General features: G+C 35.5%; 2 protein-coding genes across 2 annotated transcripts; one reads left to right on the plus strand and one right to left on the minus strand.

Annotated features, from left to right (window-relative positions):
* Window positions 1–419: 419 nt before the first annotated feature.
* On the minus strand, window positions 420–8,211 carry LOC144569662 (nucleotide pyrophosphatase/phosphodiesterase-like). Its single transcript, XM_078320119.1, has 12 exons — window positions 7,954–8,211; window positions 3,895–3,986; window positions 3,636–3,702; window positions 3,280–3,399; window positions 3,076–3,168; window positions 2,832–2,961; window positions 2,601–2,682; window positions 2,363–2,495; window positions 1,943–2,142; window positions 1,488–1,613; window positions 926–1,235; window positions 420–809 (listed from the first exon to the last, which is right to left on the minus strand). The coding sequence occupies exons 1-12, from the start codon at window positions 8,131–8,133 to the stop codon at window positions 504–506; spliced, it is 1,839 nt and encodes a 612-aa protein (XP_078176245.1). The 5' UTR covers window positions 8,134–8,211; the 3' UTR covers window positions 420–503.
* Window positions 8,212–10,208: 1,997 nt separating this feature from the next.
* LOC144569824 (uncharacterized) lies at window positions 10,209–15,024 on the plus strand. The gene is made up of 3 exons (XM_078320299.1): window positions 10,209–10,312; window positions 14,272–14,830; window positions 14,929–15,024. The coding sequence occupies exons 1-3, from the start codon at window positions 10,209–10,211 to the stop codon at window positions 15,022–15,024; spliced, it is 759 nt and encodes a 252-aa protein (XP_078176425.1).
* Window positions 15,025–17,131: the final 2,107 nt, after the last annotated feature.

The following is a 17,131-nucleotide window of genomic DNA, read 5'->3' on the forward strand; positions in this document are numbered from 1 at the left end:
AAATGTTTAAAATTTTCACATATAGACGCATCACTCGTAAGATAGGCGGGTTTCAACAGTTCGGATTCGTCATTTAAAACCGATTTAATAGATTTTGGAGTTAAGCTCACCAAACACTTTGGTAAGTTTAAGAACACCCCTAGTTCTACACGAGAGCTGGAACTGGAACCTACTGATAAAATAACTTATTTTGAATTTTTTTTATTTTTTATTTTTTATTTTTGCTTCTTACCTCTTGTTTTGCCCTTGGAAAACGTTTATTTCACGTAAAATAAAATAAAATAACTCGTACATACATGTGATCTTCCCAATTTTATTGGATTCACACTGAAAATTCAAGCGCATAATCTATATACATAACAAGGCAGTCGATTAACAAGTGAACATGGAGATAATTCCAAAATATCTGAAAAGCTTAATTAACTTGCAACACCAATTTTATTTCTCAAAACTGGGGTAACATAACCAGTAATTTAACTTTTGTACTAATGAAAATTCTTTCTCTAACGGGCCAAGGTATTGGGAGGGCAGCTATCCACAACACAAGCCAACACATCTCTGTAATCTCTGTCGATGGTAAAAGAATCATACACATTCCCATCGCTCGATTTCTTGTACTCGAAAAGGAGGGAAGAATGGTTGAATGCTGTTAGTTTTACAAAGCCATAATCCACATCCCGGTATATGCTCCAAACAGGAGTTGAGTTTGGAAAGGCAGATGTACGGAACCCGCCACCTCCTGCCACCACGTGGATGGTACCATTCATTGTGCCAGAGTAATGTGACTTCGCAGTGCTCACACATTGATTCTGTTGAGAAAACAGTACAAAAAACACATCTGAATAACAGGTTCGACTGTACCTTGTTTCTCAGTAGCAAGTTGTCTGTAAATTAGGCAAACAAAGAAAATAAGAAAGAACTATACCTCATAAATGGGGCAAGTTCTCTCGTAACTATGCACATGCCCATAAAATGCCATGTCAACCCTGTACTTTTGCCAGAGATTTTGGAGGCTGTCTCTGCCCATGGGCTCAGCATAGGATCCCTCATTCGCGTAGTATTCACTTGACGAGTAACCCAGCACACGATGGGCTATGAATATCAGCCATGGCTGCTGCTTCCTGTCGACTGTTGAAAGGCACTTCTCTATGAACTTGTATTGCTCTGTGCCTTCCCTCCAGTCATGTTCTGTGTCAGCGATGCAGAACCTGAACATGCCATAGTCGGTTTGGTACCTGTTTGCAAATATTTTTACAAAACCGTAAAGAGTTAATGTTGTTGTTTTGTACGCACAATAATTTCAGTACTCCATTTTAAGAGCTCCAAAGCTGTATTGAAATCAGTTCAGTGCATGACCACGTTTTGTAATTACATGGATTGATAAATAAAATTCAGATGACATCATCACAAGATGCTATTCTACAGATCTCAGAATTGACATAACAGCCATGAGAGAAAGGATAAATGTTAGGTGTCCATGAGCTTACCAGTAGTTGGCTCTATTCTCAGTTGGTACATAGTACATTGTCTCGGCCAATACACCACATTCACCACCTGAATCAAAACCCGCATAGAAGGATCCAGTATTAGGCCAATCTCTCTCATGGTTACCACTGCATAAAGTAAAATCACACAAGAGAAGTCATATGTTAAAAAGGAAGACGAATTGTGAAGCTTACCATTGGAGTTTAAACAATGCATGGAGACTTGATTTAAGCAACCGAAAGGAAGAAATTATTTTTTAAGTACTTTTAATATCAGACACCATGCCAATTATAGAAACTGAAAAGATAAATCGTAGGCATAGGCATAGCACAGATGGTGATGGACCATGCCTCTCTACGGAGAGACGTAGGTTCAATCCCCGCAAGTGGCAACTCAATAAAAATAGTGTCAAGGTTAAAGGGGGGCTTTTATATATAATAACTGAAAAGATGAAAACCTGGCGAGCATGTAGGGAACCTTGGCAGTAAGAGCCTCAACCTGAGCAGTGAACTGATCCCACTGAGAGATGTATGCATAGACAATATCTCCGATATGGAAGATTATGTCTATGTTGTTCAGGTCCTTGACAAGGGTATCAGTCGTATTAAGTGATCCGGGCTGGTAATTGCTGTACTCGTTCGATCCATCCCTTTCAGCCTGGGAAATAATAGTAATGTTAAAAACAAACACAACAGCCGATTTCATAATTACATATCCATATGCACCTGCATTTGAAAGTATTGACATTGCAGAAAATAATCTACCAATATAATTTAAGTATATCTGGCCCTGTTAATTAAATTGACATTTTAATTTTTTTTTTTTTAAAATTCAAAAGCAATTCTCATGTAAAACAGTATAATTTGTTCAAACAAACCTTCCCCATATCTCCAAAAATAATTACTCTTTGCAATGAATTCTGTCCAGGGAATGGAGATGCTTTGAAGGTGTAACCCTTGCCGTACACAATAGTCCCATTTTTTAACTGGTGTCCGACCTTGTAATAGTACCTAAAATAGCAAGTTGTAGTTAATTTGATGAATTTAGCGAGCTTTGGAGAATTAAAAGATAAATTACTAAATAAAATTGCTCCAGTCAAGAGATTCTATCCATACTCTTTATTGGGCCACAAATCCTTGAGAAAACTTGTGTGGATAAAACCTGGATCTCTCCAGCCAACTGTACGTGCCGGTTCACCTTCAAAACGCATCAAAAAAATAACATGAAGATTTCCAATAAAGTAATGTGTGGATGATTTTCATAATCTAGTGTAGATCATTTCCATGCATATCACATAAAGAAGAAAGAAAATATAAATCAATGTAGCACTAAAATAAGAGACTTACCACACATGCTTCCACGGTTGAAGGTGAGGGTCCCAGCAGGGGTTCGTGTTGGTGGGGTCCACAGCATACCCCATTCCACAAATGGATAAGCCTCGCTTATGTCATACCCACTTGTCCACGTCACAGTCATCTGTACGAGACAAAGTTCAAAAATATCCTGTTAATATATCTATTAATTTGTTTATTTATTTTAAGAATTATATCTCATTTGTGCAGAAAAGATGAAGAAAAATAGATGACTAACCTCATTCCATTCTTTGCCCTGTGCAAGGCGGGGGTAGACAGGTGCTTTGGGGTTCTTGAAGGCAATTGTATTAGATACTGCTATAAGGCTTGGCTGGAACAGATAAAGAACATTATAATCGACATAAATTTAGAATGTAAGATCTCACAAATTATCATTATTATTTTTGTATATATAAAAATTAATAATATTCAGTGAACTCACCTTTGAGAGACCTCCAGTGAATAAAGCAAATGAGAAGTCTGATCTCTGATTGATCAATTGAAATTTTATTGAGCCCTTGCCAGTGCTAACATATCCTGAAGAGTAGTTCGCAAATTGGTACTAAAATCAGCAATCAATTCAGTATCAGTGTCAGCATCAGCATTAGTGTCAATTAAAATTCTGATATGAATTACGGGCTTTTTGACTTGACACCAATATTTTTACAATTAGATCCTTGTCAAATTGACCCCAGGAAGGTTATAAATAAATGCAAATTAGAAATGTAAATTGAAGTTCATATAAATTTAATCAATTACAACAACTGTAAAAAAAAAATTGTTTCGTTTTTAACAGACCTTGATTGGTGCAGTGCAAATATCTGGGTCCTGCCCTTTAATATTTACAGCGGGACATGTCGATGAACTGTAATAAGTTTGAATAGTTTAATAACACCAAATAGGAAAATTACTACAAAGGTGATGAAACCAAATTGGAAATTAGCGTTTAAATTTAATAACATGACCAGTATAGCTACAAATAGGCTTACTTCAATTAGGTAATGTTATAGTGCAATTCCATAGTAAATTATAGAGAAAGTTGAGTGTAGAGACATACTTAAAATTTGCAGGAGAGAAGACACCAATCCAGTCATTGATTGTTGAATTTGGAGAGAAGTACTCGATCGTTACCCACTCTGTATCCTCTCCCTGACATTTTCAGAAAATTGAAAAAATGAATAATGGAATTTTTTTTTTTTTTTTAAGAAAGTATGGATCTAGCCCGTATTTGATTCATTGAAGTTTGAGTTACATTGGAGATGTAACTCCTAGAAATAAAATTACAATTTGCTCAAGATGCTTGAGCTAAATAAGAAAGTGAAATTAAGCAAAAAAAAAACTAAGATAAAACAGTAAGAGAAAACTAGGGAAAACAGTAGCTTCAAAATTTGGTGTACTGCTGAACAGTAACCGATTATTTCATCCTTTTGTTATGAAAAGCAATTGCATATCGATCTCTTGCATCAATTCTGTTATGTCTTTGTTCACTTCTTCGAACGTTCTTGCACATCTTTCTCTCCATATGATGAATTGAGCAATTAAGGTAGTCGTCTTGTATTCTTTTGAAGCCCTTGTGGAGAGGATGGATGCTGTTCTTGAAGCCGAAAAGGTTGATTTTCCTGCTATCATAACTGGTTTCTCCATTTCTAGCTTATTGAATAATGCAAGGGAGTAAGGACATGCATTAAACAAGTGGTGAATTGTCTCTAGGTTGGATTTGCATATCGTTATTTTTTCTCCACAAAATATAGAATAAATTAATTAACTAAAACAAATACACTGAAGAATATCTTCATATTAAAATGTACTTAGATACTAAGTATAAGTTTTATATTTTCAGAATTTTTCACTATATTTTTTAGATAGATTGAAAATCAAATTTTTGTAATTTAGAATCTTTAGATCAATGAATTTTATGTCTATGTAAAAATGTAATAAAAAATTTAAAAATATATAATATAGTCTTCACAATTTCACATATATTTTTATATGAAAATTATGTTAAACAAAATCTTCACTTCATAAAACATATTAATCCTTCTCCTAACCTTAAATATCTGTACCTATCTACAGTGTTTTAATATTCGGTCTATTCGGTCAAATATTCGTATTCAGTTTCGAATATTCGGTCGAATATATTTTTCCGCATATTATTTATTCGGCCTAATATTTCCGAATAGAGAATAAGAATCCGAATAAGAACCGAATATGAACCGAATATTTTCGAATAGAGAATAAGAATCTGAATAACAACCGAATAAGAACCGAATAAGTTATAATTTCATTTATTTAAGTTTAAACTTATGTTTTATTTATGATTATTTGTAGTTTTGTAATTTGTACTGTGAGTTATTAACTTGTTCTAACTTGTGTTATGTTTTATTTATGTTTATTTGTAATGTTTATCTATGTTTGTTAGAGTTAATGTCTATAATTCTTCATTTAAAAATTTGAATATATAAATCCGAATAAAAATTCAAATATTCAACCACATACTATATATGTAATATTAAGTGACTTTTCAAATACCAAATAAGAACCGAATATTAAAAAACTGCCTATCTAAGAACGCAAGTCAAAACCAAGATATAATGATCAACGAAGGGCAAGGGGACACTGAAAGTGAGAAGCCAGTAAAATAGTCAATTCTGAGATGGGATTGATATCCTGAGGCGCGCTTTTCTCATTTCAATCGTGCGATGTGAGTTAATCGGGTTTTGGCAAGATCAAATATGGGTCATTTATATCAATTTAAAGTCTGTCATGCCACAGAAAATCAAAATCATTTGTGGCAACAACAGCTCAGGACATGACAAGTGCCTAACAACATGGCCAGTGTGTGCGTCAATGGATGTTACAATCCTTGTGTGCGCAGTGTGTGTCGAGTCCGCATCTTCTGCATTAACTCAGTTACTCGGAAGAGATCCTTGTGATCTGGATTGGAGTTAATTCGGTCCACATTTATAACGCACGGAGTTTTTTAATATTAGTGCAGATCTCAATCGGACGGTCCAGATCTATTAAGGCGTTCCGTTAATATAGAGGATACGAATTTGTGTGGGTCAATGGATTTGATGTAGTTTTTTCTTACCTTTTATTTTTTTCCCCTTTTTGTAGGAGGAAAAACTTGTACCAATAACAAATTTTATTGATGGATGTTACAATCGATTATATAATTAATTAACATTAAAAAGATTTGATGCAATTATAAAATTGATTGAATATCCATTAAGTAGTTTAAAAAAAATTAATAAATCAAATTAGATTAAATGTAATACACAACCTATCTATATTATAGAAAATATATCTACAGTTTTATTTTTAAATTTTGATAATTATATCTGTTGTCCTAGTCTAATTCTTGTATTTAATATTTCTAAAATTAAGAATTAAATATTTAGAAAAATGACGTGGAATATTGTACATTTATACCAATATATAACAATATATTACTTTTGTATATTACAATTATAACAATACATATATATATTTTTTAAATCCCTTCTTCTCCCCATCCTTTATTTTCTACTTAATTCAGCCATTTAAAATTGTATAATATATTTTTTAAGATCATAACATCAATTAGAAAAGCTATTTTTATGCTTTTTAAAAATATCAATCAAAAAGAATTTCAATATTGTATAAAAATATATTAAAATTCTTTTAATGTTTTCATAATTTTGTTTGTTTAAATTTATTTTATTGTTATAATAATAGTAGAGGCTCCGTCTTTATTATTAGTTTTTCATAATAGCAAGGTCGGCTGGCTATTAAAGAAATAATAAATAAATAAATAAGCTGGTCTATTAATAAATTCTTATAATAACAAAGCAAACCTCATTGCATTCCTCCGGGGTTTACGGCAAAACCTTGTTTAGACGTGTTCTATTATTAATTCTATAAGCCATAATACAGCTTTCGCACTTCACTGTAGGGGTGCAAACGGGTTGGATATTATCTGACCGTATCCGACTCCGTATCCGAAAATTTAATATGGATTTCCGATATTTGAATATGCGTGTGGATATGGATACGGATATGGTTTTGAATTTTAATTATTCATATCCGAATAGTAGATATATATTATATGAGTAGAACTAGGGTGTTCTTAAGCTCACCAAAGTGTTTGTTGAGCTTAACTCCAAAACCCATTAAATCGATTTCAAATGACGAATCTGAACAGTTGGAACCTGCCTATCTTACGTGTGATGTGTCTACATGTGAAATTTTTAAACATTCAAATTAGTTTGGTATAAAATCAATCGGTCAAAATTAGAAGGTTAATAAATTAATTTTAGTGCATTCATTTTTTGAACGTTTTTTAACCGCTTCACTTTGTACTAAATTAATTCGAATGTTTAAAAATTTCACATCTAGACGCATCACACGTAAGGTAGGCGGGTTTCAACGATTCGGATTCGTCATTTGAAATCAATTTGATGAATTTTAGAGTTAAGCTCACCAAACACTTTGGTGAGCTTAAGTGCACCCTAGTTCTACTTTATATTATATAATTTAATATGAATTATGAAAAAAATTATGTTATTCACTATTATAAAAAGCGGATATCCATATCCGTATCCGGTTAATATCTAATCCGTATCTGTATCCATCTAATATCCGACCCGTATCTTTATCCGGAAAATAAAAACAAATACAGATATGGTTTTACCATTATCCGATCCGTTTGCACCCCTACTTCACTGGCCAGTCAACTTCTCCAACTGTCAGACATTTGTCGACACCAGTAAGACAGGAACTTGTAATTGACGAAAACACCAAAACATGGCAGACGAATGGGAAACAGATATTACATTTTATACTCTACTGTGTAACATTTGGTAACTGTCATTTTCTTGCCTAAAATATTCCTCTCTCGTCAATTTGCTCCTAAATGAAAAATCAACTAGATATGTGCTAAAGAAGATATCTATACTCTTAAGTCTTTTCTGCGTTCTTCAAAAATCGATTCAAAAGCCAACTTCCCAAACTAACTCCATTTCAATTACAAATGGAAAAGAAAAAACCCACACCCCTTTGAACCCAAAAGGAATCACACAAAAGCAACCAATTTAACCATTCTAAAGAGTAAATAGTTTAATGATTGAATGCATACCTTTTGTCCCAAAACATAGGGAGAAGCCTTGATGTAAGCCTTGACATCAAGCGCAATTCTGGCACGGTGAATTGCAATATTTGCCAGAGGCTGATCTCCTCCATGCACAGCTGCGCCGCCTGTCAGTACTGCCACAAACAAACCCAGCAATGGTAGGAGAGAGAAAGTGTGTCTCTTCATTTCCTTACCTCTCCCTTTCTTTTTCTTTTATGAAGCCTTCAAGCTTTCTTTGTCAAAATAATTGGAAATAGTAGGGTTTTTATAGGTAGGTGGAGCCGTGGAGAAGAGAGTAGAGTGGAAAAGACGTGCTGTGCCATGCTGTGACTAACACATCGTGATTTTGATCTTGTGCCGTGACCAAGTGAATAGTGACCTCATGCCGTGCCATGACTCATTTGAAGTGTAACACTCAAATGATCTTTTTCTTTTATCTAGAATCTATTCATTCCAAATCAATTGCTATTCAGATATGTTCCATTAGATCGCATCATACATGATCATTGGCAACATTCCAAAATAACTAATTGAAAAGAAACTTCAAGTATTTAGTAAAAAATCGAAGAGTACTATGAGATCCTTTTGATCTCGCGGGTCTCACACAACAAAGAAGAAGAGATCATATCTTCTGTTACCCTGTTGGTCAATTGCGCATATGGTATGAAACATATGTTACGGTATTATTCTCCATTTCTTATGGAGCGTATGTCTAATTTAAAATCCAATACCGTACAAATGATAGTTCAGATATACATAATATCTAACTTGAGTCCACAACTCTACTTATCATATAAATTCAATAACATGACTCCCACTTGGCATAAGACAGTTAAGGTGAATAGTGAGTATTTCACCTTCGGTCATAATAATATATTCATATGACCTCATCTTGATTCTCTATCAAGGCGATATATATTTTAAGCACTTGCTCTCACATTTTGTATCATGTCTAGCTTAAAATCAATCTCATTTCTATGTCCTACCAAGACATAGAACCGATTGCCTGTGTGAGAAGGCCAATCAACTGTCTGACATACCTTTCATTTTATATATCTCATGTGTTATGCTAAATATAATGATATTAAATAACTTGTAACAATTATAACATAAATGTACAAGTAAATAGCATTCATTGCATTTATCCCACAAATACAAATATACATAATATATATTATTCAATTAAAAATATAACTACAATCTACGTAACCCTAGAGATTTCACATGGCCAATAAACACATCTCTAGGTATTGCCTTTGTAAAAGGATCTGCCACCATTTTGTGTGTAGATATGTGCTGCATGCAAACTTGCTTTCTCGCCACCATGTCTCTAACGAAGTTATACTTAGTATCAATGTGTTTGGTCTTTGAGTGATACTTGGGATCTTTTGTATAAGCGATTGCTGCTTGGCTATCGCTGTATACCAACACTGAGTTAGTTTCATTCTCACCGAAACCCAAGTGATTCAAAAATCTTTTAAGCCAAACTGCTTCTTGTACTGCTGCTGAAAATGCTACAAATTCAGCTTCCATTGTGGATAAGGATATGCAACTCTGTTTCTTACTACTCCAAGAGATAGCTCCATTACTAAGTAAGAAAACATAGCCTGAGGTAGATTTTCTTTCATCTAAATCTCCTCCCCAATCAGCATCTGCGTAACCCATGAGTTGCAGATTTTCTCCTTGAAAACACAATGAATAATCTGCAGTACCTTTCAGATATCTAAGTATTCTTTTTACTGCTTTCCAATGGGACTGTCCTGGATTGGCTTGATATCTACTCACCATCCCAACGGCGAAACTGATATCTGGCCTAGTACACATCATAGCATACATGAGGCTGCCAACAACACTTGAGTAAGGAACTTTTTCCATTTGTGCTTTTCATCTGGAGTCTTTGGACACATTCTTAAACTAAGACCTTCGCCTTTTGCTATAGGAGTATCAATGGGTTTACAGTCTTGTATATGAAACTTTTCAAGTACTTTCTTGATGTAATGCTCTTGTGATAGAGCTAACATCTTCTTGGAACGATCTCTTTCAATCTTCACTCCAAGAATGTATGCTGCTTCACCCATATCCTTCATATCAAAATTGGAGGATAACCATTCTTTAATGATTTGTACATACTCTTTATTGTTACTAGCCAACAGTATGTCATCCACATAAAGCGATAGAATCACAAATTTGTCTTTGGATCTTTTGACATACACACAATGGTCTTCATCAATCATTTCGAAATCAAATGATATGATTGCTTGATGAAACCGAATGTACCATTGTCTGGAAGATTGCTTGAGACCATAAATGGATCTCAACAATTTGCACACTTTGTGCTCTTGTCCTTCGGCAACAAAACCGACAGGTTGTTCCATATATATCTCTTCTGTTAGTTTGTAATAATCTAGAAGTCAATAATACGATAAGTTAATCATAAAGCTTTGTTCATGAATTGAATGTTTATTTATATATCATTTTGTTGCCTTGAGTATTATTGAAATTATGGATCATTTCGAGTTCATGACTGAAATTGTGAAACTCCATAATATAGATAATATATACTCTTAAAAGTCACTGACTAAGGTAATTAGCAGGAACACTAATTACCGCGATAAGGTTAGCATGTGGATTAAAAGATGGTTAAGTTTTACAAACCACCTGACACGAGATGTCATTTTAATCACATGGATACATGTTCTAGGAACATGGTATTTGACAGACCCCGAATGAAACATTAAATAGAATTGTGTTCGTGTCATTTATGTTTTCATTCAGTGTCAAAGTTCTACAGTATGAGGTATTTATCGTTCCCACTAAGAAATATATATGAGTAAGTGTTATCTAACGCTGTCCGTAAAAAGCAGCCATAACGGTAGCATTTCCATATATATAACTTAGCTGAGGAAGTGATAGTCTGCCAAGAATACTATTTGTCCCTCGTATCTCTATACGAGCTATAGCATCACTGGGCCCCTTGATAGAGTTAGATTATCTGCATGCGGTATAATTACAAGAGTAATTATATTTGATAATCTACTCAAGATCAAGAAAAGATACAGTTACCAAGGATGACACACATCTACCTTGAAACTGATCTGATAGCTATGAGACAGAAGAACTGACACGAGTAAATTGTTTATTGGATCGTGATATTGTACAGTACAGCATCATCTGTGTAATTGGATGGTCATGATGTGTTGCCAGATGCCACCCATGACTAACAGAAGTTAAAACAGTTTTAACTCTGTTTACCAACATAACACAGATCCTATTGGGTCACACCATATAGGAGCTACTCGGAGAATCTTACTGATTAATTATAAATTGATTATAATTAATATTAAGATGGTTATAATTAATTATACGTGATATAATTAAATTATAAATGTCATTTAGAATGACAAGCAGAAACAACGGTTAATTTATAAACGTACACGTTACGTTGTATAAAAGTTACCGAAAAATAACCGAAAAGAAATATAATTGTACATGACAATTATATATATATGATTTGGAATTTTAATTGTTAATTATGGGTTTGAATTATGGATTTAAAAGCCCAAAATAATCAAAGCCTTAATTAAAATTAAAAGCCCAAAAGTCAAAGCCCAAAATCAAAGCCCAACACTATTCATGCCTTAATGGACCAAGGGTAAAATGGTCTTTTTACCTTGGTGCCGACTTCCCATGTGTTGACATGTGTCATGTGAGGTGGCAAGGGTATTTTGGTCATTTCACATGATAAAAGGATGAGGTGTCAAGGGCTTTTGGTAAATAGATTTGTTTTGAGGGGTATTTTGGTCTTTTGCCAACCTCCTCAAAAGTCTATAAATAGAGGGGTAGGGGTAGAGAGAAAGACTCACTAATTCACGTGTTAATCTGATTACTTCGTTAATCGGTTTTCCTCTCTTCCTTGATTTCGGTTATTTCGAGATTAGGAAATAATATATTTTGTGTAATCCTGCGGTTTAGCTTTTAAGCAAAATCGAGTTACTTCGGGACACAAATATATTTATTTCATCATTTTCTCGGTGAATAGTGTTTTTGCAGAATTCCGCAGTTTACGGTATTTCTGGCAGAAGAAGTAAATCGCTCTCCGGTTAGTCCTGGTGGATAACCAATAGAGGTATCACACGTGTGATACTGCGAGTCGATTCCATCCCTGGTGAGGCTCTACTCGCTCGGTCTGCATTCCAACTGAGATTTGGAATCAAGGTATAAATTGTTATATTAATCTATTTAATTTGTAAATAGATTTAATGCTTTAGAAAATCAATTATGGAGTAGCTGTAAATAGGATTAAACGAATCTTCTTGATTCATTTAATCCGTAGCTTAAGTTAGATGTAAAATTTTTTGTTTTACTCTTTCCGCAGCTTAAGCTAATTAAATGGGTTTGAACCGTTCCTCATAACCCAACAGTGGTATCAGAGCTCAAGGCTCTCCCGCTGATTGATTTTCTAAAGTTATAACTTATGCAAATAAGGTGCATGTACCGCGTATCGGTTTAAATTCTTACATTTGCAGCACAAGTCCAAAACCGATTAGAAATGAGATTTTCTTGGTTCGGTTTTTTCGACTAAGAAAGTTAAATTAGATTTACGCTTTCTTTATGCTTTCTTTATATTTTCGTTTTCAAAAACTTTTGATCGCGTTAAAGTTCATCGAAGAATGTGATGAAGCAATAAAGTACCTTAGTAAGAGCTGTCATTTCCACACCGTAAAAGAGATGGTTCTGTCTAGGAAAGATTGAGTCTAAGCGGTCCTTGTGACCTCGATCTTTCCTGGGAGCCCCTTTTACACGTCCTAATGGCTGGCCGAAAAGGAACTTTGTCACGTTACCAAATTGCTTTAACGCTTTTGAAATGGCAAAATTTAGTGTAAATCTTTCGCCTTTTCGAAAACCTTCGGAAAATAAAGTTCATCGAAGAATGTGATGAAGCAATAAAGTACCTTAGTAAGAACTGTCATTTCCACACCGTAAAAGAGATGGTTCTGTCTAGGAAAGATTGAGTCTAAGCGGTCCTCGTGACCCCAATCTTTCCTGGGAGCCCCTTTTACATGTCCTAATGGCTGGCCGAAAAGGAACTTTGTCACGTTACCAAATTGCTTTATGGAACGAAAAAAATATCTGTTTTAAAAACATGTAAACTGTTTATATGCTTTAAACGGTATAGAATAAAGAACTGAGCATAGCTGCAAAATAAAGAATTAGGAACTGATAAATATATATACCTGACTTGGTCCCGTATATAAGTAAATTAGATTTACTGCTTTGATATGAACTGAATAAATTAGATTTATCGCTTTCATGGAACCGTGAAAGAACGTGATGTCAAAGAAAGATTTGTGAAGGAACTTACCGTTGTCTTTCTGGCAGACGACTTTCACGTGTCCGCTAGAATGTCTAAAGTCAGTTGCAAGAACTGACTGCTTAACAAAAGCTAAGTATATGAAAGAGATACTGCTAAAAGAAAAGAAAGTAATGGGGATCATATTCGGTATCCTTTCTAGACTTCCTTTCCACGACTGCTTAATGAAGCATATGAAAGAGGTCTCTTTAGATACGAATAAAATCACATTAGTCGTTCTTTCTGGCACGTTAAGGATAGAAAATAATGCGATCACATTTCGTACTCTAGACTTCCTTTCCACGACTGCTTAATGAAGCATATGAAAGAGGTCGCTTAAAGATACGAATAGAATCACATTAATCATTCTTCCTGACATATCTCTTTTAGAGATTGCTGGCACTGTTAAGCATAAACACCAACCCATTAAATACTAAGTAGTATGCCCTTCCCACTCTATCCTCCTCAAACCATTGTTCATTGGTTGATGATTAAACTACTCAGTAGACATCGCCTTTTACCTTTGGTGGTCGAGGGTTATGTCCGACATATCAAACCAAATAGAGTGAGGTTACTTACCAATGATTTCCAAAACAGTTTTGGGCTTAGGGCAAAGTTTTCGTTAAATACACGTGATGTTTTAACGAAACCAAGAATCACAAAGAGGTGTGATTAGCAAGTTTGCTTACCTAAGATAACTGATAGCCATGATATGCATACACTGCCTTGGTTATTAGTGAAAATAGGGATCTTGGTCCTACTGCAAAACGGGAATAGAACAAATTTGCAGTGGGAGTTTTATCATTAGAATAAAACATTACATGAACAAAGCTAAAATCTTTACATTTTAAACATTGTAGTAATATGGCTAAAGAAACATCCTTCTCTCTACGCTCCCTGCTCGAGAAACAAACACTGAAAGAGGACGGATCCAATTTCACTGATTGGTTCCGTGCTCTCACCATTGTACTAAGACGTGAAAAGAAAGAATATGTCTTAAACTCACCTGTCCCTGCTGAGCCAGGAATAAATGGCAAACCAGAGGATGTCACTAAGTACAACAAGCACAAAGAGGATGAGCTTGATGTACAAGGTCTCGTAGTAAGTATTATGGGTCCTGAATTGCAACGCCGATTCGTGGATACCAAAACTTATATCATATGCGATCAGCTCAAGAACATGTTTCAAGAGCAAGCGCGTATCGAGAGATTTAAAGTGACAAAATCTCTACTTGGTCACAGGTTGGCCGAGGGAGGCTCTATGGGAACTCACATGCTCCGTATGACGAGCGATGTTGAGCAGCTCGAGAAGCTGAATGCTCCGATAAGCAAGGAATTTGCTACGGACATTATCCTGCACTCACTTCCTCCAAGCTTTTCGGGATTCATCATGAATTTCCATATGCTTGGTATGGATAAAAGTCTGCAAGAGCTCCAAGGGATGCTTCGGATCGCTGATGGGGACATGAAGAAAAAGTCTTCTGTTCTCATGATCCAAGCTGGTGGGAAAAAGATAAAGAAAGCCCCAAAGAAGGTGGCTCCCAAGTATCAAGGCAAAGGGAAAAAGATTCTTAAACCGAATCCTCCCAAGATAAAGGTTGCTGCTTCCTCTGAATGCTATTACTGCAATAGCAAGGGTCATTGGAAGAGGAACTGCCTGAAGTACCTAGCGGATCTGAAGTCTGGAAAGGTTTCCAAGGCTTCAACCTCAGGTATTTTTGTTATTGAAGTTAACGTTGCTACCTCTATAAATGATTGGGTATTGGATACTGGATCATGTGCTCATATTTGTTCAAATATGCAGGTACTAAAGAATAGAAGGAAGCTACGTAACAAGGAGATACAACTCCAAGTTGGAAACGGAGCACGAGTTGCAGCCGTAACAGCTGGTAGTATAGAGTTGTATTTGCCCAGCGGGCTTGTAATGGAATTAGAAAATGTATATTTTGTTCCTAGCATTTCCAGAAACATCATTTCAATCTCATGTTTAGAGATGAATGGTTTCTCTTTTGTGATAAAGGACAATAGATGTTCTATATACAAAGATGAATTATATTATGGATCTTCTTATATGATGAATGGTCTTTATATACTGGAAATGAATAAACCCGTGTTTAACATAAATAACAAACGACTCAAAGCATCACATGAAAGCACGACTTACATGTGGCATTGTCGCCTTGGTCATATAAATGAGAAACGCATCAAGAAGTTACATAAAAATGGACTTCTTGGTAAATTTGATCTGGAATCAATTGACACATGCGAATCTTGTATACGAGGTAAAATGACCAAAGCGCCTTTCTCCAAAAAGGGCGAAAGGGCAAGTGACTTGTTAAGTCTTATACACACGGATGTATGTGGACCTATGAGTACTTGCACAAGAAATGGTTTTTCTTACTTTATCACGTTTACTGATGATTACAGTAGATACGGTTATGTCTACTTGATGAGACATAAGTCTGAATCCTTTGACAAGTTCAAAGAATTCAAGACTGAAGTAGAAAATCAATTGAACAAAAGTATTAAGGCTCTACGTTCTGACCGTGGAGGCGAATACTTGAGTTTTGAGTTTAAAGAATACTTAAGGGAATGTGGGATAGTCTCACAGCTCACACCTCCAGGGACACCACAATGGAATGGTGTTTCTGAGAGACGGAATCGAACTCTACTGGATATGGTTCGATCCATGATGAGTGAAGCCACTCTGCCGAAATCCTTCTGGGGGCACGCACTAGAAACTGCTGCACGAACAATAAACATGGTTCCATCCAAGTCAGTAGAAAAGACTTCATACGAGTTATGGTTTGGGAAAATCCCAAATATGTCTTATCTCAAAATATGGGGTTGCGAAGTATTTGTCAAACGTCCGACGTCTGGAAAACTTGATCCCAAAGCTGACAAATGCTTCTTCGTAGGATATCCTAAGGAAACGAAAGGATATTACTTCTATTACCAATCCGAGAACAAAATAGTTGTTGCTCGTCATGGTATATTTTTGGAGAACGAGTTTCTTGCAAAAAGAAGTGGTGGGAGTAATGTAATACTTGAAGAAATTCAAGATACATCACATAATACAATATCTGAACCAGATCAGATTAACCCACCTCTTGATACTTCGGCTGATGAGCATCTGGAAGTTCCAAATCCACAAGTAGCTGTGGATGAGGTTCTAGTCCCGAGCCCAAGTACTTCAACGCAAGTTGAAGTAGAACTGGATCTGCAGACAGTTGTGGATCAAGTTCAACAGCCCGAAGAACGAGTACTACGTAGGTCAACAATAGTAGTCCATGCACCTGAAAGGTACTTGGGATTGCACGAGATCTCAGCCTATGACACTGAAGATCCTTTGACCTATGCGGAAGCAATGGATAGGCCCGACTCTGATAAATGGCTGGAGGCCATGAGATCCGAAATACAGTCCATGTATGACAACACAGTCTGGAACCTAGTTGTACCACCTGATGTGATAAAACCCATAGCTAACAAGTGGGTTTTCAAAATGAAAACAGACATGGATGGTAAGATGACTGTATACAAAGCACGGCTAGTAGCGAAAGGTTTCAAACAGATTCTCGGTGTAGATTATGATGAAACTTTTTCGCCCGTGGCTATGTTTAAGTCAATTCGGATACTCCTAGCAATTGCCGCATTTCATGATTATGAAATATGGCAAATGGATGTCAAAACCGCCTTCTTAAATGGAAATTTAGAAGAGGATGTGTACATGACACAGCCTGAGGGTTTTGAGGATTCAAAGAATGCTGGGAAGGTGTGCAAGCTTCTTAAATCCATTTATGGACTAAAGCAAGCATCACGGAGTTGGAATCTTCGA

Source organism: Carex rostrata, chromosome 18 (assembly GCF_964058835.1).
Source record: "Carex rostrata chromosome 18, lpCarRost1.2, whole genome shotgun sequence".
NCBI lineage: Eukaryota > Viridiplantae > Streptophyta > Magnoliopsida > Poales > Cyperaceae > Carex > Carex rostrata.